The sequence below is a fragment of the Oryx dammah genome, unplaced genomic scaffold (genome assembly GCF_014754425.2).
Source record: "Oryx dammah isolate SB20612 unplaced genomic scaffold, SCBI_Odam_1.1 HiC_scaffold_28, whole genome shotgun sequence".
NCBI lineage: Eukaryota > Metazoa > Chordata > Mammalia > Artiodactyla > Bovidae > Oryx > Oryx dammah.
In genome coordinates this window covers 21,839,593-21,864,170 of record NW_024070212.1, presented here as the reverse complement: position 1 = coordinate 21,864,170, position 24,578 = coordinate 21,839,593, and the positions used below count along the sequence as shown (strand labels likewise).

At 38.2% G+C, this 24,578-nt stretch overlaps 1 protein-coding gene across 1 annotated transcript; it reads right to left on the bottom strand.

Annotated features, from left to right (window-relative positions):
- Positions 1-292: 292 nt before the first annotated feature.
- On the bottom strand, positions 293-24,367 carry SEC22B (SEC22 homolog B, vesicle trafficking protein). Its single transcript, XM_040230916.1, has 5 exons — positions 24,075-24,367; positions 14,840-14,949; positions 9,240-9,400; positions 7,487-7,633; positions 293-3,366 (listed from the first exon to the last, which is right to left on the bottom strand). Exons 1-5 carry the CDS (start codon positions 24,147-24,149, stop codon positions 3,212-3,214), a joined length of 648 nt encoding a protein of 215 aa, XP_040086850.1. The 5' UTR covers positions 24,150-24,367; the 3' UTR covers positions 293-3,211.
- Between the last annotated feature and the right edge of the window lie 211 nt (positions 24,368-24,578).

Genomic DNA, 24,578 nt, shown 5'->3' with positions numbered 1-24,578 from the left:
GTATACATATACAAAACAAAAACCTTTTCCAAAAAATAAAAACTAATAACCTGACAGGACAAAGTGAAATAGTGCTTAGAATAAACACATCTACATCATAATTTAGGAATAAACAGTGTATGTAGTGGTTGGATGCCTATCAGTGCTGGATTTGAACCCAAGTACTTCAACTTGCTATGTGACCTTGGGCAACCTGGGAAAATGGTTATGGGGGGACTGTAATAATATATGTAAAATGCCTAATAATGTGCTCAGTTAATGAAGGTTATGGAAGAAAAAAAAATTAGTCCAGTTTTGATGAGTATATGAAACTCAAAATTTCTTTTCCAACAACTTTTCTAATCTAAAACATGGACTCAATCACAGCACTTGAAATAAACTTTATTAAAACAGAGTGATTAAACTGCTCTAGACAGTTGCCTGTTGGGTCAACCCTACCTATAATGATTAAAAGGATGTGGGACTTAATTTGCTCCTTCTACCTCAAACTATGTCACACATGCTACAAACTCTTCTTTGGGAACTTTTAAAAAGTACAAGCTATTTGGTTCGATTAGTTAATGTGCAATTATAGTAGTAACATCTGTATGACCTCTGTCTTTGCCTTTTTGCTGAGCTAAAAAGAAACCACATACGGCTCAGTCACTTCTGCTAAATATACTAACCAAAAGCCTTAATTGTGTGGCCTCCACCAATCAGGCTTACCTAGTGGCTCAGATGGCAAAGAATCTGCCCGCAATGCAGGAGACCCAGGTTCAATCCCTGGGTCTGGATGATCCTGATAAGGGCATGGCAACCCACTCCAGTATTCTTGCCTGGAGAATTCCATGGACAGAGAAGCCTGGTGGGCTACAGTCTATGGGTCACAAAGACAAAGACATAATTGACATCCCCTTCTCCAGGGGATGTTCCTGACCCAACAATCAAACTCCCTTACTGCAGGCAGATTCTTTACCATCTGAGCCACCAGTGAAACCCAAACCAAGCAATACGATCCCCCAAAATGCGCCTCATTCTTTTAACTCATGACTTTGCTCAAGTCACTGACTCTGTATGGGAAGTCACCCTCCTTGTCACACTAAATTAGGTGTCCTTTCTTACTGTGTCCTCGATAACCCTGAACTGTATTTATCACATTCTATTTTAGATGTCTGTTTGATTGTTGGTTCATTCCACCTAGTTAGATCTTCGCACTTCCTCCAATAAAGAACACAAATAGGAGCCATATTATGACAGTCCTGCTCTCTCATTTTCTGCCATCATAACCATAAACTACTTTATCCCTTTGTTTTTCATCCCCCACCCCATATCATTTTCTAATTAACCCTCTGAATTTAGGTAGGAATGTATCTAGAAGAATATGTGCATGTAAATTAACTATAGTAGATAACAAAGCTTCACACTGAAGGGAACATTCTAGAAGTATTTATTTCATTGCTGACCACTTGGTTGCAGCATGCAACTCTCAACAACGAGCTGCCACTCACTCTCCACTTCTACAGAAGTACCAAATGCTATGGTACTACTATTTAGGTTTTCAGCCTTTCAAAGGCTTTTATTACCAACATCATTACTTAGGGACAAGACTTTTAGGGACTTCAAGCACTTATCTATAAAAAGTAACTTATTTCATGCACAAAACTCCAATTGGCAGAGAGAGGTCCAAAGTGGGAAGAAAAAGTTTTTATTCTAGTTCTATAAATTATCAGGAATAAAATAAGCATTTCTCCTTGCCTTGTTTTAAAGAATTTTTTTTTTCCCTCTATCAGGAATCAGAACAGTAGATTTGATGATCCTGAGTTATAAAACTGCTTACTGGTTAAATTTCTTTCCAAAGATCTTAAGAAGTAAGAAGTTGGTTCATTTTCCTGTACAATTTAAAGAAATATTTGCAGTATGTGTAGGAATTAGAGGTTATATTGTAGACTCTTGTGACAATATTTAAAAGGCCTATTCTCCCCATTTAAAAAGTTCTACCTCAGAAGGTAAAAGGAAATTCTCATTATCCCTGAGCAAAAAAGGGAAAAATCAGGTACTTTTATTTGTTAACAGAATCTACTGTAAATGAGTTGCCTATCTCTAGAACATTCTTAGAGACTTACATAACTGAAGCAGATATGAGGTGCTCTCAGATTTTCTTAGATAAATATGTTTAGTAGTTTGAGTAGTTGCTCTGAAAATTTTCAATTTAATTAACTATGCAACTGATTATCTTCCATTTTGAAATTTGAGAATGTACTGAGAGGATAGTTATGGGACATGAAACTATAGGGCTCAGAGCAATTAAAAAAACCTTAGCAAGTTGTGGCAGGAGGAAGAGTGGGGAAAATCATAGTGAAGAAGTGAGGAAAGAGGAAAAAGCTGTAGTGATGAGCTGGCCTGTCTTCCCAATAAGTCAGGGGCCTCTGGCTATATGTTATACTCACTCTTATATTAATATAAACCAGATGCAGAAAAATAAAATCAAGAATGTCCCAAACTAATTTTAAGTCTTTTAAGAGTAAATGACAGAAAACATTTTTGCTTCTTAATCAAGGAGTGCTATAATATAATTTCAAGGCATCTTAATATAATTCATTTAATTCATTTAACCCTAAAGCAATTGTGCAATAAGCAAATTATCATAAATGAAAAACAAGGTTAACTTCCTACAGGGGCCAATAGACAGGGTATCTTGCAGCACAGCAATTAACCTTCACATACTGGAGTCTTGTTTAAAAGGCCATCAAACAACTCAGATTCCTGAAAATCACAAATGTCACCAACGAAAGGAATGTTGATTAAACAGAGTCAAAAAACTTCCTGAAGGGCTGCCTTCTCTGAAGGGATTTCAGACTTGCTAGCATAGGTTGGTTAAGCCAAATCTCACTGACGGCTCCATTAGAGAATGAGAATGCCCCAGTCAGTGCTGTTTGAAAAATGTAAAACACTGGGAGGGGAAAAAAACAAATAAAACAATCTACTGTTCCCTAATGTATATGGCTTAGCACCCAGAGAAAGCCTCTGCCCAGGAAAGACGCTTTCTACATAGGGCTAAGCTTCATTAAATGAGGTGTAACCTTTCCTTTTCAGGCCATGTCTTTTCTTGCAAGGTCTTTAGAGGCAGAAGTTCCACTTGGATTCTAATACACATCTCTGTGCGCTCAGCTTCCTGAAAACATACACCTGCCGGGTGCTGGGTTCTCCCTTGCCAGTGACTGGATTCACTACTTCACAGCCACCAGAAGCGCACATACACTATTAACATGATGAAAAATACAGCTACTGCTGCAAGTTTGGCGTAAGTGGAACGCATGTTCAAGTACTTCGCATCCTGGCGGTATTTCTTGGACAGACTGGACAAATTGTTAGCCTTCGAATCCAATGCTGTCAAAAGGGAAAAAAAGGATAACATTAATTAGTCCCTTAAACTATTTTATCAACTGTATTAAGAACAAAAATAACCCAAATGAGTAGCACTACTTCAAATCGTGAAGCTTAAATTATCTTTTTTTTTTTAGAGGGTAAGGTTGTATACACTGATTTACTCATGATGCCAAAGCACTGTAAAATCTACAATGCATTTTCAAATAATCAGTTCAACTTATGTTCAAATTCTTGAGGCTGTAAAGTGAGTCCAGGGTCTGGCCTCAGACCCTAGTTCAAATCTCCACTGTACCAATCGTATGATATGGGCAACTCAGCCTAAGACCCAACTTCTTTGTATATAAAAATAGGGAATATATAATAATAGTAACCATATCATAGGATATCTGTAAAGTGAGCACAATGCCTACATGATGGTAAACACTTGATAAACGTTAGTTGATAGCAACTATCTTCATAATCTCTTAACGGTTTAAATCATATTCTCTCATATTTTGACAAATGATAATCCAGGTAAGATGAAAAATGCAGGTAACCAGAAAATTCAAGGAACCAGACACTGAGTATTAAGCTGTATCTCAACAGTGACTACTACCAAATTTCTAAAACTTTACAGATGGTAAAGACTATTATCATGAAGATAACACTATCAGAAATTGTATTTTAGCAGACATAGGAAAGCTATATTACAATGAAAATACAATCACAGGCACTAGAAAACCACCAATATCTACTAAATTAAGCTTTTTAGAATCTTCTGCAAAGTTTTTTTCCCTATATGAACATTTGTAATGTCATTATCTTCTTTTAATTGTTAACAAAGCACTTAGAGAAATAACCAGATACACATAAGCTAAACTGGGCTTAAAATATATGGCATATTTTTAATAATAAAAACAAACTCTCAGTTTTGCATAACTTCTAATCAAATTTTTCACTTCTTTAAATTTTTGAGAAACTATTTTGCAATCTGAATCTATTTGGTCTTCCTTGGAGAATGCTTTTGGACTATTTGGAGTTGCTTAATACGGACTGGTTTTGATTGAGAAATGTGGCATTACTTAATAACACAGGCATGTCAGCCATTTCGAAATTAGTAACTTGTCCTGTAAGAAAAGCACCTTGTCATGCAAAAAAACAGTTAAGGGATGAGAAATAGCCATGACAATACTGTAAGGAATCTTTCTGGTCAGTTTAACAGACTGGACAGAAGTTTTTAACTACTACAGTGTTTCTTACTATATTCCTAGTGCCTAGAACAGGATCTGGCATATAGTCAGTGCTCAATAAATAAGTATTTGCTAAATGAATCTAAATCTGCTGAGAAAAACTGGGAAGAGAAATAAATATTAGGTCATATAAAGTAAGCAACAGTTATGAGAATTTCTTTACATATGAACATTGGAAACACATGGTATCATAAAAACAAAGCTATTGCTTGGAGAAGTCTTATTTAGCAAATATTTATGTTGTGGGCACCATGAGGAGTGCTAGAGGATACAGTTATGATCAAAAAGCACATGATCCCTGTATCTGTGCAGTCTACACTGCAGTAGAGTGACACACCTCTGAATAAAAAAATAAAACCTATGCCTTAAAAGAAACAGGTATATTTAGGCAGTAAAAAAGGCACAATTTGATCTTACACAGGAACTATTCTTGGGTTTTAAATGCAAAGCTGACTAGCTCTAAAACAAAAAGAGAAAAAAGTATAAAAGATAGATTCTTATTATGGAGAAGCTTAAAGAGGAAGAAGTCTATTTTTGAGGTGGGCTAATCTTCCCACTGTCTTCATTTATGCCCTGTTCAGATATGCTTTTTCTTCCTCTTAAAATATCACTCTTCACTCCTTCCTAATCTATCAAAATTCAAGAAATCTTTCCTGTTCACTTATCTATCTCCTTCTACATTCTTTTAGCTCTTATTGTCTATATATCTAAGTGCTCAGTCGCTCAGTTGTGTCTCATTCTTTGTGACCCGATGGACTATAGCCTGTCAGGCTCCTCTGTCCATAGGACTTCCCAGGCAAGAATACTGGAGCGGGTTGCCATTTCCACCTCCATCGGATCTTCCCAACCCAGCGAATGAACTCAAGTCTCCTGCATTGGGCAGGCAGATTCTTTACCACTGAGCCACCTGGGAAGCCGGTATATATCTACATAATGATTTACAACTATCATTCTCTGAAGATGAACAAGGACTCCATGGACCAACAAATTCTGCCAAGTACCAGCAGTGTAAAAAGCTAGTAAGCTACATTTAGTAAGCTATTTTTTAGCTTTGAGTAAGCTACTTTTCTGAGTCTTTGCTTCTTTATCTGTAAAACTGGTTTGATACCACCCACTTCACATGGGATTACTCTAAAGAATAAATAAAATATATGTAAAGTCCCCTTACCATATTGCCTAGCACAATGTAAAAGTTCAATAGATATTTGTTACTCTGTGACAATGTTCCTTACTAATCACATGAAGTTTCTTAAGGGTAAAAATGTACTTTGTTTTTAATCAGCATATCAACACTATAGCAATTAGCAAAGCACTGGAAGGAAATCCTGCTCTTGATTAATTGAGCAGTTTATAAATTTTAAAAAAGTTTCCTATACTGGTTTACTTTATCCTGAGTAGAACCTGTGAGTCTGCTATGATGAAAATTTATATAGACTCACTTATCTGGAAACTGATGCTTAAAGAGTATGAAGCTATATACACTGGGACAATTGCTGACTATAAACATGAAGGTTAAAATCTGAAGTTCATAATAAAGGAAAACCCATTTATTCATTGGAGAAGGGAATGGCAATCCACTCCAGTATTCTTACCTGGAGAATCCCAAGGACAGAGGAGCCTGGCAGGCTACAGTCCATGGGGTCACAAAGAGTAGGACATGACTGAGGTAATTTCGCATGCATGCATTTAATCATGAATATGTAACAAGGCTGAATTTTAAAAATATACATTAAGGCAACTACCTGTGATGATTACTGTGAAAGAAATAAAATAAGTATATAAAATAGATATAAAACAGTGTATATGCTCACATTAAACACTTAGGTAACATTTAAACATTAGATATATATTTTAGGTAAATTAGTACACACACATATACATACCCCATGTGCTAAAAAACATTACATGCCTTTTTACATTACGTAAAATATGTAAGTGTTTTAAGAATTTGAAGGAGTAAGGAGATTAATGCGTCAGGGGCTGAAGGGTCAGGGAAGGCTTCTTTGTAGAGGCAGTTCTTATCTAGAGTTTAAGGAAGGTCCAGGGTGATGAAGACACTGAACTGGCTGAGGTGGAATGTTTGTGAACCAGGGGGAATGAAACACTTTTGCAATCTTCTTATCTTCCACAACAGAGAATATAGTGCCTTGCACATTGGCTGCCAAGTGGCTTCAGTTGTGTTCAGCTCTATGCAACTCTACGGAATGTAGCCCACCAGGCTCCTCTGTCTATGAGATTCTCAAGGAAAGAAAACTGGAGTGGGTTGCTATTTCCTCCTCCAGGGGATTTTTCTGACCTAGGGACCAAACCTGCGTCTCCTGCGGCTCCCATACCGCAGGTACATTTTTAAATGCTGAGCCACTGGGGAAGCCCACCTTGCACATTATGAGTATTCAATTAATAATGACTGGATGAATGAAAAGTAAGTGGAGACCAGACTAGATCTTGTAGTCACAGATCTTAGAAGTTTTTCTGCAGAAGAACGCCTTGATGAAATGGTATTTTATAACAGTTGATCTGGCAGCAGTAAAGTCTCCTGGAGCAGCTACTTATGAAACCATTGCCATAAACCTTTGACAATGTCCTCTCATTCTTCTTTTCATTTTCCTTACGTGTTTCTATAAATACTAATCTAATTTGGTAAATACCTGGGAAACAGTAATTGTTTCTTACATGGAATGAGACTTTACACTGTTCCAACTCAATAGAAACTAACCACACTAGGAAGAAACATATCATATTGGAAGCTTGTAATGTAATCCATTTTGGAGAAATGAATTCTTAATAGTACTAGATAGAATCTGACAGCATAAATGGTAACCCCAAATAAGCTATCCTTGCCTATGGAATAAGAACCACTTGCTCATAAGACTCGTACTGCTTTTAGATACCTGAGAGTGCTTCTCCCCGTTGTAACACTTCTTCAATATTCGCAACCATGATTCTCTGCACATCTTGCAGTTCAGTGTTGATGGAGCCTAGGTTTCTCCGAGCACGACTGTCAATGTAAAGCTTCTTGGTTTTCTGAATGTAGGTATCTATAATGATGAAGAAAAGTGACTGATAACAATTTCTTTCATGTCCATCAAAGAAGTAGGTAAGAGTATATTCTGAGTTTAGTCCTGGTTCTGAACTGTCCATGATTAGCCAGACTCTTGAATGAGTATCAAGTGTGACAGGGAACTTCCCAAAATATTACTACAAAACTGCATGCTCGTTCATGTTTACCAATGTCTGCATATCATAAAACTATGAAAAGAAAAATTAATAAAGATTATACTTTCAACTTTTAGCTAAAATCTTAAGATAGTGTATTGGCTACCCTTTATTTGCCTCTTTAAACTTCCTCCCACCCTTCTGCACCCTGCTTTCTGCTTTGGGAAGCTAACCTGCATGAATTACATCAATGGGTTCCTTGCTGTCTAGTTTCCAATTAGGTTAAGCCAAAGAGGACACCCCAAGAGTAGGGAATGAGAGTGGACAGTGATAGTGATTTATTCCTCTATCTCCTCCCTGAGAAGTCATCTTGGGCTGGTAGTATTCCTGCACCAAAAGTTACTGCTCCTTTGAAATTGGCCTTTTCTATAAATTGTCTCCTTCCCAGTTCCAGAAACTGCTTTTATCCATGCAAGCCTAGGGTTGATAACAATTACCACGCTACTGGTCTCAGCTTATGTACCTCACGGTCCATCTCTAACCCTTTCATATCTCTGTCTACAATCTTTTAAGCTAATTTGAGGATCCCAACTATTTCCTGTGTGACTTCGACACGGCAGTCTTATTTCTTTCTTGGCTTTACTGAACTCCTATTGCCTACAAAAATAAAAACTGCAAAACCAGACATGATAAAATTAGCACGTGGAGAGTTTAGTTCTGAAACTCTGTAATGCTTTGCTATAATACGTTTTTTTTATTTCTACAAAGCAAGAGGACTCATTTATCTAGCAAACTTGAAACACTTCAGAAAGCCAGAGGTAGTATTAAAAACCAGTTTCTTTTTTAACTAAAAATGTCAATGATATAAGCCAATCATACTTGTTCTCCCTTCTACTTATAGGACATTTCCTTTGATATGCCGCCATCCTATATTTTACCACCTCTGAGGAGTAATGAGTCTTTCTATAATTCTTGTACAAATATGGACACCCTTGCTCATTACTTCTTGTAGGAACTGTTGTGCCCCAATACCAGATATCTTTTAGTACTTAGAGGATCTTGTTCTATTAAAAGAAACAAAATACCATTTTTTCTGATTTCCAAATTCTGATCTCCATAAAATGGGTCTCACTGTGAGTGTATGTGTGTGTGGGGGTGAAGACACTGAATTGGGAAAAAGAACTCAGGAATTACATGTCAATCTGGATCTTCAGGCAGTTTTTTTTACCCTAATGAAGAATCAAAACAAATTACAAAAAAGAGCAAAGGGCAACAAGCTCTACGGGTAAAATATCAAAAGGCCAGAGACAATTATTAATACTTATGAGAAGGAAGCCTCATTCACTCAAAAGGAAAAAAGACATGGAATAGGAGAGGAGGCAGAATCCAAAACATTAGTAGGTAAGCTTTAAAAAAAAAAGTCAAATTATATCAATAGCTTCTCTACATTGTCTACTCCCCCGATAGAGATAAGGCACAAAAACTTACCAAACTCAATAAAGGAGTAGGGTCTAGACACAGTTGGCACCTTCTTCCCATGCTGTTCATCAAATTCTGAGTGTAAATCTTCTAGGTAGGCAAAAGCCAGCTTCTTAGGGAAGGCAGCTTCACACAGAACCAAATAACACACTCCCTGTTCAATAATGTAACTGAAGAGACAAAAATTTAAAAAGCAAGAAAAAATTGTTGTAGATTAATAACGCTCCCAACAGTCTAAAACAGACTCTCGGTGCCATACAAACTTTGTTTTTGGCTATGCTACCCAGCTTGCAGGATCTTAGTTCCCCGACTAGGGATCAAACCCAGGTCCTTGGCAGGGGAAGGGCAGAGTCCTAACTGCCTAACTGGACCACCAAGAAATTCCTTATACAAACTTGAAAATATTCAAGCCCAAGGCCTCTGAGGCTAATGAAATCAGAAAGTCAGTTACAAACCATAAATCACTAGAATTAGAAAACAAACATCTTCCCATTATTAGAAGCATATTCCAAAAGGAGTATTTAGACATATTTATTCATCACATAATTCTTCAACTAAAATATCTTAATACTTAAGACTTTTTCTTGAAAACTCAGAGGTGTGACTCCATCTGCCCTTTGATCATGTATAGTAAACAAGTAATAATATACACACATTTAAACTTATTCCATCTGTAAGAATTGTGAACTAGAAATTTTTGTGAACACTAAAAAGTTAGAAGTTAATGTCACAATGATTACTGGGTACAGAAAATAACAATCTCGGGACTAATAATAGTTCCTAATTTCTAGGGTAGAAGAACTCTGTATTAATTGCAAATTATTCAATAACAGAACTGACTCCTCTTTGAGAGTGAGCTCCCTGGCAGCCTTCAGTACAGTTCAGTCGCTCAGTCATGTCTGACTCTTTGCAACCCCATGGACTGCAGCATGCCAGGCTTCCCTGTCCATCACCAACTGCCGGAGCTCGCCCAAACTCATGTCCATCAAATTGTCCCTGGCAGTCTGGAGGAGGCTATATTACGGCATGTCTGAGATATTTTTGGAAAGAGGCTGGCTACTCAGTGGTTTTCAAATGAGTTTTTAGCCACAAGACTCTTTATTTGAGCCAAAATTATATCCAAAAGACCAATATGTATAGCAAATAAAGTCATAAGTTTTATAGTTTAAGTAGGAGTTTAAGGGTCCAAAGCATTACACACATCCCCCATCCCTTGTCCTTTCTATGTGGCTCCTAAGGAACCCTAGAACTCCACAGAGTGGAGTCCCCTTTCCTGAAAACTTGCTTCCTTCTCTCTGCTCTATAGCACTTCTTGCATATAGCCCATACACAAAGTTGTTTGCATATGTGTCACTCTCTGCTATAAGAGGACAAGCTAAGAACATTAAAGGCAAGACTTAATATACGGTCTGGCAAAGAATACATCTTTAGCAAACAGCTCTTAGATGCAAATAAGGGAAGAGATAAGATTATAAAGAAGGAGGCAGAAGAAAATTTCTTTTCAATTCCATGAGATCTTTCCTAGGTCATTTGTTCCTAACCCATAGTAAAGATAAAACATACTATATTATGTTTGAGCATCTCTAAACTATGGAACATTCTGAAAGAGATGGGAATACCAGACCACCTGACCTGCCTCTTGAGAAACCTATATGCAGGTCAGGAAGCAACAGTTAGAACAGGACATGGAACAACAGACTGGTTCCAAATAGGAAAAGGAGTATGTCAAGGCTGTATATTTTCAGCCTATTTATTTAACTTACATGCAGAGTACATCATGAGAAACGCTGGACTGGAAGAAACACAAGCTGGAATCAAGATTGCTGGGAGAAATATCAATAACCTCAGATATGCAGATGACATCACCTTTATGGCAGAAAGTGAAGAGGAATTAAAAAGCCTCTTGATGAAAGTGAAACAGGAAAGTGAAAAAGTTGGCTTAAAGCTCAACATTCAGAAAACTAAGATCATGGCATCTGGTCCCATCACTTCATGGCAAATAGATGGGAAAACAGTGGAAACAGTGTCAGACTTTATTTTTGGGGGCTCCAAAATCACTGCAGATGGTGACTGCAGCCATGAAATTAAAAGATGCTTACTCCTTGGAAGGAAAGTTATGACTAACCTAGATAGCATATTTAAAAGCAGAGATATTACTTTGCCAACAAAAGTCTGTCTGGTCAAGGCTATGGTTTTTCCAGTGGTCATGTATGGATGTGAGAGTTGGACTGTGAAGAAGGCTGAGCGCCGAAGAATTGATGCTTTTGAACTGTGGTGTTGGAGAAGACTCTTGAGAGTCCCTTGGACTGCAAGGAGATCCAACCAGTCCATCCTAAAGGAGATCAGTCCTGGGTGCTCATTGGAAGGACTGATGCTGAAACTGAAACTCCTATACTTTGGCCACCTCATGCGGAGAGTTGAGTCATTGGAAAAGACCCTGATGCTGGGAGGGATTGGGGGCAGGAGGAGAAAGGGACGACAGAGGATGAGATGGCTGGATGGCTGGATGGCATCACGGACTCGATGGATCTGAGTTTGAGTGAACTCCGGGAATTGGTGATGGACAGGGAGGCCTGGCGTGCTGTGATTCATGGGGTCGCAAAGAGTCGGACATGTCTGAGCGACTGAACTGAACTGAATGTTATTTAGAAAGGAAATAATGTGAAAGGAAAGTTATAACCAACCTAGACATCATATTAAAGAGCAGAGACATTACTTTGCCAACAAAGGTCCGTCTAGTCAAGACTATGGTTTTTCCGGTAGTCATGTATGGATGTGAGAGTTGGACTACACCTGTGGTGGATTCATGTCAATGTATGGCAAAACCAATACAGAACTGTAAAGTAAAATAATAAATAAATTAATTAATTAATTAAAAAAAATAAAGAAAGAAAGAAAGCTGAGCACCGAAGAATTGATGCTTTTGAATTGTGGTGTTGGAGAAGACTCTTGAGAGTCCCTTGGACCTCAAGGAGATCTAACCAGTCCATCCTAAAGGAGATTAGTCCTGAGTGTCCATCGGAAGGACTGATGCTGAAGCTGATACTCCAATACTTTGGCCACCTGATGTGGAAAGCTGACTCATTTGAAAAGACCCTGATGCTGGGAAAGACTGAAGGCAGGACGAGAAGGGGACGACAGAGGATGAGATGGTTGGATGGCATCACCGACTCAATGGACATGAGTTTGGGTAAACTCTGGGAGTTGGTGATGGACAGGGAGGCCTGGTGTGCTGTGGTCCATGGGGTCACAAAGAGTTGGACACGACTGAGCAACTGAACTGAACTGAACATTATTTAATGTTGAAATAACTTACAAAACCTAATGTTCACTATTTTCTTATCCAATAGGCCAGAGTCTTGTTTCAGTTTTGATTCTGTATACTTGTTTGCTTGTTCTTGATGAGTAGAAGCTTGTTTATTCGAGTTAAACACAATAAGTTCTTCCCAGGTCTATATTATCTCAGTATCTGAGCTCCTAAGATACTAAGGATTATTTAGCTTTTCCTTTATTTCCCTCTGATCTTCTTGCCCTCTTTTTTCTTTTTTAATCCTGCCTGTTTTAGCACCTTCAAACTTGACATATAATTAAACACTTAATACCAATTATTTGTGGGTAATTTGAGACCCAATAAAGTCCCTTTGATCCCTCTCTCAGCTGTATGCATTGTCTATAACCACTGATTTGTTGTTGTTGTACAGATGCTGGCAACCCCATGGATTGTATCCTGCCAGGCTCCTCTGTCCATGGGATTTCCCAGGCAAGCATATTGGAGTGGGTTGCCGTGCCCTTCAACCACTGATTAGATGCTCCTAAATTATCTTTTATAATTTTCTTTTCTCTAAATAATAAATAATACCTATTGCACTCATCTCACATGCTAGTTAAGTAATGCTCAAAATTCTCCAAGCCAGGCTTCAGCAATACATGAACTGTGAACTTCCAGATGTTCAAGCTGGTTTTAGAAAAGGCAGAGGAACCAGAGATCAAATTGACAACATCCGCCGGATCATGGAAAAAGCAAGAGAGTTCCAGAAAAACATCTATTTCTGCTTTATTGACTATGCCAAAGCCTTTGACTGTGTGGCTCACAATCAACTGTGGAAAATTCTGAAAGAGATGGGGATACCAGACCACCTAACCTGCCTCTTGAGAAATCTGTATGCAGGTCAGGAAGCAACAGTTAGAACTGGACATGGAACAACAGACTGGTTCCAAATAGGAAAAGGAGTACGTCAAGGCTGTATATTTTCAGCCTATTTATTTAACTTACATGCAGAGTACATCATGAGAAACGCTGGACTGGAAGAAACACAAGCTGGAATCAAGATTGCCGGGAGAAATATCAATAACCTCAGATATGCAGATGACACCACCCTTATGGCAGAAAGTGAAGAAGAACTCAAAAGCCTCTTGATGAAAGTAAAAAGAGGAGAGCGAAAAAGTTGGCTTAAAGCTCAACATTCAGAAAACAAAGATCATGGCATCCGGTCCCATCACTTCATGGGAAATAGATGGGGAAACAGTGGAAACAGTGTCAGACTTTATTTTTTTGGGCTCCAAAATCACTGCAGATGGTGACTGCAGCCATGAAATTAAAAGACGCTTACTCCTTGGAAGGAATGTTATGACTAACCTAGATAGCATATTCAAAAGCAGAGACATTACTTTGCCGACTAAGGTCCGTCTAGTCAAGGCTATGGTTTTTCCTGTAGTCATGTATGGATGTGAGAGTTGGACTGTGAAGAAAGCTGAGCACCGAAGAATTGATGCTTTTGAACAGTGGTGTTGGAGAAGACTCTTGAGAGTCCCTTGGACTGCAAGGAGATCCAACCAGTCCATTCTGAAGGAGATCAACCCTGGGATTTCTTTGGAAGGAATGATGCTAAAGCTGAAACTCCAGTACTTTGGCCACCTCATGAGAAGAGTTGACTCATTGGAAAAGACTCTGATGCTGGGAGGCATTGGGGGCAGGAGGAGAAGGGGACGACAGAGGATGAGATGGCTGGATGGCATCACGGACTCGATGGACGTGAGTCTGAGTGAACTCCAGGAGTTGGTGATGAACAGGGAGGCCTGGCGTGCTGCGATTCATGGGGTCGCAAAGAGTCGGGACACGACTGAGCGACTGAACTGAACTGAACTGTTCTCTTCTCTATGTGCCAGACAAAATGTTAAGTGATATACAGGGTTTCTCTCATAAACCTAACAAAACTATGATTCCCTATTTTATAGAGGTAACTGAGGCCTAGTGAAATATTTGTGAGTTGCTCAAGATTACAGTGTCAGTAAACGTTTAAGCAAGGGTACTAATCTATGTGTGTCTGGCTCTAAGAAGCTCCCAAAGCAAAAGTTATCTATTACTGCATGATACATACAGCATTACTGGACACAAGATAACAGGGTGAATTACTGTACACAAACTGAATACAGAAACCAAGATTTCAGTTTTGCAGAATTAGAGCCAAGAAAGTTGTCTCCATAGAGTGACTCTCTTTTCAAAGTTACCTTTTTGTTTGAAAAAAGTTACCATTCTTCTCAGGTGTAATTACAGATAATTACTGTATTTCATACTTAAATGATCACAAAGAAATCAAGATTATACTCACTGAAAAGTCATGGCACCAGCTTCCAAGGTGCATCTGGTAGGGGACTGTTCATTCAACTTTCGAAAGAGCTGCTTAGCCTGACTCTGGTACTGTTGAAGGTCCCGGCCAGACTGAAAGAAGACACCTTCATTTAAGAATGTTCCACAAAATAACCCAGTAATAATTGGTAAGAAATATCATATTTTGAGGACGCTATGTAAATAAGGCCCTTCATTTACAGGTTAATAACATTAATAAGATTTAACAAAATAAAAGTGGCCTACTTTCAGAGAAAAAAGGGAGCCCAAACCCTGAGTTTTTCAACAAAGTCACATTAGTTATTTTCTAAAAAGCAAAAATATAATCCTCAACTGCATTTAAGGTACTTGCTGAATCCATTTCCACTATGAGGTCAGTGCCCTCCTCCTAACCCCCTTCACTTGCATGGTTACTGGCACAGAATCGACAACATGTTCTATACTCAGAGGAAAGTCCTGGAAAGACAGACAGAATGAATCTCATTTTTATGCTGAAATATCATGCAAAATCTTCCATAAAGTGTTACAGTATTTGATGTATAAGCAAAACTAAATGTGTGCACCCATCACTGTAAATTACTATGAACACTGTAACTGCAACTAGGTAAAAACAAGTAAGAGTAAGGATGAAGAGTAGAAAGTCAAAATATCCTTTACTAAATAAATCTATTTGGTTTCCAAGTTTGGAATGCAAATGTCTGGAAAGCAAGGGTATGTTCATAAAAAAATGAAAATAGTAACATTTGGATGACAGAATTACAGGCAATATTTCCCCAAACAATTTCTAAATGATTTTACAATTTTCTTTTTTTTTAAAGAGAGGAAAAAGTCTACTGGGGGAAATAGCAGAGTCATTTCAAAAGGAGAAAATCATACCTCAATAACCTAGTAGACAAAAATGGAAAAGAAGTACATGAAGAATGAGAAACCAATATACTTTATTCATCTACATACTGGGGGAAATACACAACTTCTGCCGCGTAATGGGAAGGAATTATTTTATTTTAGATTATTTATTCTGAATTGAAAGATATAATACAGTCTCTCCTTGGTAGATGCTTAATAACTAAATGTTTAAATAGAAAAGTATACTGGGTTCTCCCAGGGATTGGACCTGAGGCCTAACTATGAGAGAGTACAAAGTAAAACTTAGTGGATCACAGCGATCCACTGAACTGAGAACAGAAGCAAGGAAGCAAAAATAAAATTATGTAACTGCCAGATAAACAAATGTAGAAGTACAGGAGTTTAAGCTATATTTAAAATAGTGAACTAGAAATGCACAGTGAGGTATCACCTCATCCTGTTAAAATGACTATTATCAAAAGGACAAGATATAACAAGCGCTGGTGAGGGTGTGGAGAAAAGCGAACCCTTGTGCACTGTTGGAAGAAATGTAAATCGGTGCAGCCCAAATGGGAAAAGTATGGGGGGTTCCCTCAAAAAAATTAAAACCAGAACTACTGCATGATTCAGCAATTCAACTTCTAGGTATTCATCTGAAGAAAATTAAACACTACATTAAGGAGATATAGGCACCCTAAGCTACGCTCCCTGCAACATCATTTACAACAGCCAAGATACGAAAATAACCTATAATAAGTGTTCAATAGATGAATGGATAAAAAAGATGCAGTATACATACACAACGGGATAGTACTCAGCCATTAAGAAAGAGTGGAATCTTGCTCAAAACACAAGCTCATAGACAGAGAATGGACTGGTGACTGCCAGAGGGGAGGTGGGTGGGGCGGTAGGCCAAATGGGTAAAGGGAATCAAAAAGCACAAACTTCCAATTATAAAACAGGTCATGGGGATACAATGTTCAGCATAGTGACTGTAGTTAATAATACAGTATTATGTATTTGAAAGTTGCTGAGAGAGTAAAACGTATGTCTGCATCACCAGCAAAAAAAAAGAATAAACATTTTCATAACTATTTTTTCATGATGGAGGGTAACTAGACTTACTGTGGTGGTTTCACGGTATCTACAAATACTGAATCGTACTGCACATCTGAAACTAATATAATGGTATATGTCAATCATAACTCAAAATAAAATAAAATAAATGGTGAGCTGGAAATTTCAATATAAATAAGGAAGTAAATAAGTATGAGGTGAACCAGGGGAGTCAGGCAGAGACCATTAGAAGTATCGATTTGTAGTTTAACTGTTTTTATGGCAATGACTTATTATAAGGCTGTTTGCTTGAGAAATACTCCTACATTACCATATATATTGTTATATATTAATAACAGTTTGTAATAATTAAGAGTATACTATATAGTAACATTATTGTATTAAACAATAATGCTAATATATATATTGCTTTTCTCATGACTGGCCAGCCAGTTAGGGAGAGTGAATACCATCACATGCTTTGAACTAATGCCAATATCTTATGTTCCTAAATTTTAGTGGTAGAGTCTGTTTGCTTAAGCAATGTTGTTATGTGGCATCAGTCATGTCTGACTCTTTGCAACCCTGTGGACTGTAGCCTACCAGGCTCCTCCGTCCAAGGGATTCTCTAGGCAAGAATACTGGAGTGGGTTGCCATTTCCTTCTCCAGGGGATCTTCCCGACCCAGGGATGGAACCCGAGTCTCCCACATTGGAGGCAGATGCTTTAACCTCTGAGCCACCAGGGAAGATAATAGATACGAGGGATGCAAATAAAGTTGCAGAGGCTACTAAAAGTGCGTTAGTTGCTCAGTCATGTCCAGCTCTTTGTGACCCCATCGACTGTAGCCCACAAGGCTCCTCTGTCCATGGGATTCTCCAAGCAAGAGTACTGGAGTGGGTTGCCATGGCCTTCTCCAAGGGATCTTACTGACCCAGGGATCAAACCTTGGCTACTAAAGTGCCAAGAAATAATACCAACATAGATCAATGATTTTCAACTTTGGCTTCACACGAGAATCACCTGGGGATCTTAAAAAACACTATTCCTGCTCAATCTGCACCCCAAACCCAATTAAATCAGTGTTTTGGAGGCAGGACTCAGACATTAGTATCAGTAAAATAATTACAACGATAAAAGTTAAATGTAAGTTTTCTGACAGCTGAAGGCAGGGGAGCCCTTTAAAGGAAATAGTTAAATAAATAAATGGCAAATGAAATTCCACCATTTGCAACAACGTGGATGGACAGAGAGGGTATTACGCCTAGTGAAATAAGTCAGAGAGAAAAAGACAAATTCTGTATGTTATCCCTTATATGTGGAATCTAAGAAATAAAATGAATATAACAATCAGACTCACAGAAACAGAGAACAAACTAGTGGCTACCATTAGGGAGAAGGAAAGGAAGAAGGGCAAGACAGGGGTAGGGGCGATTAAGACGTACAAACTACTATGTATAAAATAAATAAGATACATGGATATATTGTGCAACACAGGGAATAATAGTATTTTATAACAACTTAAAATGAAGTATAATCTATAAAGATACTGAAGCACTATATTCTAAGTGTGAAACGAACATAATATTATAAACCAACTTCACTTCAATTTTTAAAAAATGGCAAAAAATCTTCAAATGAAGATTGGTACAAATCCTTTGACTTTATAAGAGGCATCGTAAACATTACTGCAATCTGAGAGAAACACAGAGACTATGGCCAAAAGCATGCTACGATTTCAGGAATTTACAGCGAACAAAGCAATGCTGCCAATGTACAATACTGGGGACATATCTGCATAGGAATTATGACATGCCAACCAACATTTTACACTGCTGGTTCAGTTAGCATCGCCATTCCTGGGAAACGATGCTGGCACAATCTTTCTGGTAGTCATTCTGACCATATGTATTAGAAATTATAAAATTTTGCACAGTGTTTTATCTAACAATTCTACATCTTTGAAAGTATACATAAACATCACATATGTGTTAAGCAAACAACTACAGCAACATATAAAAACAAAAAACATGTTCAATAATAGGATAGGGGATGGGTGACACAACATATGGAATATATTTACATAATGGAATACTACAGAACCATCAAAATGATGTGTAATATTTAATGATATGAACAGACATTCATTATATACTATGTGAAAAAATTAGGTGGAACAGTCTTACAGTTATTACCCATTATTTAATTTTAAATACATACGCAAAGATTAAGGTTAGATACCAAGTGGGTATAATTTAAGTAGGGATTACTTAATTTTACCACTACTTTAGTAAAAAACAAACAAACAAACAAAAAAAACACCATTAACTTCTTGGTCCTTTTGGTTTTATTGAATTTTCTACAACAGCCACAAATTAACTTTATATTGAGAAAATTATTCATTCATCAATGTCTACTTGTTGCATATCTGCACTTGGGGCCAGTAAGGGAGGGGCTAGGATTTGTGCCCAGGCAGTCTACCCCTGAAGTTCCTACTCCTATACGTGCTATACAACCTCTACAATTAAAATTGCTTCTGTGATGGTCGAGCCACATTCCAAGCGATATCTTTCTATTTAATATCAAATCTAATTCATGGGAAATGCTCAAGACTACATGGCAGCTCTGAACTATTGATAGATCTCACATAACAACATAATCATGGCTTTAGAGATAAACCTTTGGTTTGCTTTTAAGATTACAGTCACAAAGGGCCCACAGTCAGCCAGCCTATCTAAAAATAGTTAATTAGATGTCCTAATTCTGTTTTCTACTTCATCTAAAACAGACCTGATGAGACTTGTACACAGTGTAAAGGAAAGACAGCTGTTAGCAACCCAATAATAAAGTGGATGTGGAAGTATTCACAAATTCTGAAACTAACTTGAGATCATCAGTGTATTTAGGAATCGGTTCTGTACATAAAATATAGGAGGCACAGGGCAGTAAACTGCCACACAACCACAGTCCTTTTTATTGCTGTTACCTAGGACTGCTGGTGGGCTTTCCTGATGGCTCAGATGGTAAAGAATCTGCCTGCAATGCAAGAGACCCAGGTTCAATCCCTGGGTCGGGAAGATCCCCTGGAGAAGGTAATGGCAAGCCACTCCAACTATTCTTGCCTGGAGAATTCCATGGACAGAAGAACCTGATGGGCTACAGACCATGGGGTCGCAAACAGTCACACACAACTGAGTGACTTTCACTTTATGACTGCTGTAGTTGTATCAAATGCCATCTTTTGTCTTTACAATAATGTTTAGCTAAGCCCTTATCATTTTTAAATCCCTGTTAAGCTCTACTGATCAAAGGCCAGCATCACCAAGAACCAACCATCTTTCTCTAACAGCAATAACAATAAGATGATTAATCAACCCTCAATGACTGGGGGAGTGTGGCAGTTTAACAGTACAACAGACCATCTGCTTCTTGGAGTTCCCTGCTCTGTACTCAGTTACATCTACACCGTCTTTAAGTCCACAGAGCTGAAACGTAATGAAAGAAGACAACAGGGTGTATTTTGATGTAGAACAGAAAGGCAAAGAAATTGCAAACATCTGAAAAGGAGAAATACATCAGAAAGGAAGAAATAGAGTATCACTTAGTGTAGTTTGGAAAAGTTCATCTCTCTACCTTAGGCTTGTATTTCTAGCTAAAGCATACAGAAAACAGTGCATAAGGTACTCTGTATCTTTAAAAAAAAAAAAGCTCTATTGTATTACTTGAATAACTGTTCATCTACAGTAACAAGACAGTTTGTATAGGGACTAGCATGGAGCAACTACCTAAAATATAGCATCTATTATCAATGTAAATAACTGAAAGAATATATTTATTTGGCCTGGACAATTAAGATACTTAACTAAAAAAGTAATTTCCAGACTCCCAAGAAGTAAATACATTATTAAAATATCTTAGAACAAAGCAGTAAAGTGTAGCAGTTAGGTACTAAGGCTCCAGTGTAGAATCAGACAGATATGGATTAAAAGGAACAAACTAGTGGTTACCAGTGAGGAGAGGGAAGGAAGGAAGGGCACACTAGGGGTAGAGGATTAAGAGGTACAAAATACGTATGTAAAAAGTAAATAAGCAGCTACAAGAGTATACTGTATAGCTCAGAGAATATAGCCAATATTTTACAATAACTACTAATGGAGTCTAACCTTTAAAAACTGTGAATCACTATGCTTTACACCTCAAACTTATACGCTGTGAATCAACTATACCTCAATTTAAAATTTCTTTTAAAAACCAAAACAGTGGTTCTCAACCAAGGGTGACTTTGCCTATCCTCCCCAAAGATGACATGCAACAATGACAGGAAATATTTTTGGCTGTCAAACTGGAGGGAGGGTGGTGGTAGTGCTATTGGTATATAAGGTGCAGAGGCCAAGGATACAGCTAGACATCCAACAATGCACAGGACAGTTCTCTTGCAACAAAGAATTATCCATTCCAAAATGTCAAAAGTGCCAAAGTTAAAAAACCCTGATGACAGAAGTATCAAATCACTATGCTATGCACCTGGAACTAACACAGTGGTTGTAGATTAATAAGGAAGAAAGGAAGGGGAAAAAAGGATGGAGGGAAGAAGGGAGGGGAAGGGTAAGGAAGGAATCCTGGTGAAAAATTCCATTGTACTATTTTTGCTGTGTGACTTAAAAGAGACTTTTCTTCTCTTAGCCTCAGAGCTTCCTTATCTATAAATATAGATAATAAAAGTACCCATCCTAGTAGTTGATATAAGGGCTTCCCTGGTGGCTCAGCAATATAGAATCCACCTGCCAATGCGGATTGGCAGGGGGACATGGATTCGATCCCTGGGTCAGGAAGACTCTCTGGAGGAGGAAATGGCAATCCACTGCAGTACTCTTGCTGGGGAAATCCCATGGACAGAGGAACCTGGCAGGCTACAGTCCATGGGGTCACAAAGAATCAGACATGACTTAGCAACTAAACAACAACAATAGCTTGTATGAAGACTAAATGAAATCATGCATTAAACAGACTTAGCGGAATGGCTGGTATATAGCAGGCACTCTATGGGCTTCCCAGGTGGTGCTAGTGCTAAGGAACCCACCCACCAATGCAGGAGACATAAGAGACACAAGTTCAATCCCTAGGTCAGAAAGATTTCCCTGGAATAGGGCATAGCAATCCACTCCAGTATTCTTGCCTAGAGAATCCCATGGACAGAGGAAAGTGGAAGGCTATAGTCCATAGGGTCACAAAGAGTTGGACACAACTGAAGCTACTCAGCATGCATGCATAGGCACTCTCTCTAAATGTACGGTGCTCTATTTTAATAGTAAAAAATAAGTCAAAGATTTATATTTTTGCAGATGTTAAAAGTTTAGAAAGGACATTATCATTCAAAGTCAAAACTGCTAAAGGAAGTCACTACAGAATTATAATCATAAAAATATTTTTGTGTAAAATATCTTTCCTTTTCAATTAAACAGAGCAACCCATCTTGGTAGACTGATACCTAATTTGGAATTAAGAAACACACAGTATAACCAACTAATTTTTTCAATAAAGTGTCAAGGCAAAGAATAAGGGCCTACTGATATTCAGACTTTCAGATCTACTTTATATTCTTTGCCCACACTGGAATTCAAAGCAATAGTTGGAAAACTGACCAGATTTCGGTTCCCTTGCAAAAACTATTTCTTAGTCAAACTACATATCCTTCAAGGAAAATTTCCTCACACCATCTCCTTTGTTTCAAATCATGTTCTGCATTCATTTTAATAATTTCACTCCTTCTGCATAGTCCAAGAAAATGTTTAATGCTGGAGAAGAGAAAAATACTTCACAATTCAAAGTTCAGGTCATGCTATATTTTTCAGATTTTATAGCAGCTTAGACTTTGTTTTGTGTAGTGAATAGAAAATATTTCACTCAGCATAACCTACTAAGCAACACAACAACTTCACAATCTGTATCGTTGTTCTCATAAAAGTTAAAGTAAACGTATTTGCAAATCAAACCTAAAAGGGCATATAACCAAATAGAAGCTTTCTCAATTAGGAGACACTAATATTGGCTTGGATGTCATTCCTTTGGGGAAGACTTTCCTGATGTCCGAAAATCAATTTAGATACCTTTTCCATGTTCAATCACAGAAACTTCTTCCTCTTCTACAGCAATTATCTACATTACAGTTATTTGTTAGTGATCTGGATTCTCCACTAAACTGTAAGCTCCATGAAAGTAGGGACTATGTTCCCTAAGCCCCTGCATGAACACCATGCTTGGCACACCTGATGTGCTTAATGAGAGTTGGTTTTTTTCATGAATATATGAATGAAAGTTTAAAAACTGTGCAAAATATTTTTTTTCTAGAACTCAACTTTTTTTAGGCCTTGAAAGTTTTTTAAATTATTTGTATAAGAAAGTAAAAGAAAGTTGATCACTTTAAACAAATTTAAATAAATTACATAAATTTCATTCTCAGCCTCCTTTCTTCCAGAATTCCCCAACCTTATTCCAGGAACTGGATTCACACCAGAAATTTGCCTTGTGATTTTAAGGCACAAAGCCTCTTTCTGTGAAGCTATCTAGGGCTTCTTTCTGGGACTTTTTTTTGTTTGTTTTAATCAATGCAACATATTTTTGAGCACCTATTATACTAAAACTGCTATTGTAAAAGCTATGGGAAATACAAAAATGACAAAGATTTGTCATCTGCCTGCTAGGAAATTTAGTTTATTGAAAGACAAAGGCAAAAGTACAAGGCATTATAGAAATATAACACAGGGGTCATAATTGCAACAGTAAGAATTTAGTAAGGCTCAATGAAGGAGGTGGGAATTGGACATAACTTTGAAAGAAAGTACTATACTGAACTTCAAACAGGTGCATATATGTGGCAATATTACCTCATCTGCTTTCAACACATGTCAGCAAGCTAGGTCAAGGATCAGGTGCTACAGAAAGAAGTTAAAGAACTAGGAGCTGATTTTCCCCAGGACCTGTCAGCCTTATTAACAGCAAAAAAATTAGAAATCCTGAATTTTAGCAGAGTCCGTAAAGAATTACAGAACACTGGATGATCACAATTAGCCAAACCTATCCGTTCTCCGGAGTGTTTTTCTAATAAGAAATAGGTAACATAAAAATCTACCCCCGCCTTCAGCAAAGGTTAGTTTTCTCTAGGTAGTCTTCTCCCCTGTCAAAAGAGGAAACGCACTTCAGAGGAGTCAGAAACGCCTGGGAAGACTCAGGGGTCTCCCGCGTCCTAACAAGGAATCCGGGGCGGACAGCATAGCGCTCTGGCAGGAACTTGGGGTCCTAAGGATCTACCAGCTCACCTGTTCGTCCTCCTGCATCGAGGCGGCCAACGGGAGCCCGTCCGCCACTCGGGCGATCATCGTGAGCAACACCATCTTTACAGGCAACGGAGACCCAACACTGGCCCAGACGGCCGTAGATGTGTCTTGACTTGCTCCGCCGGGACAACAGTTAAACCTCTGCCTCAGCTGCCGAAGACCCAGCTACTCGCGTCTCCGCTTCCCGCTGAGGTGGCCGGAAACAAGCCCCAGAGCTCTTCACTACCGGTCCCCAGAATTGGCTTCCCATCGGGAACCACAACTACCGGAACACTAGTTCCGTGATCTCTCCTTACACCTTCAGAAACTCCCAAGGCCCCGGCCACTTTTCTGGATTTCCAGCTTTGAATAAACCTTGACCCGTGAGAGGGCGTGGCATACGAACTGAAATAGAATTTTCTAGTTTCTGATACTTTAAGTTGGGGGAGAGGGCTGGGAAGGAGGGCAGGAGTTAATGGGTACTTAGATGAAGGGTATATGAAAAAC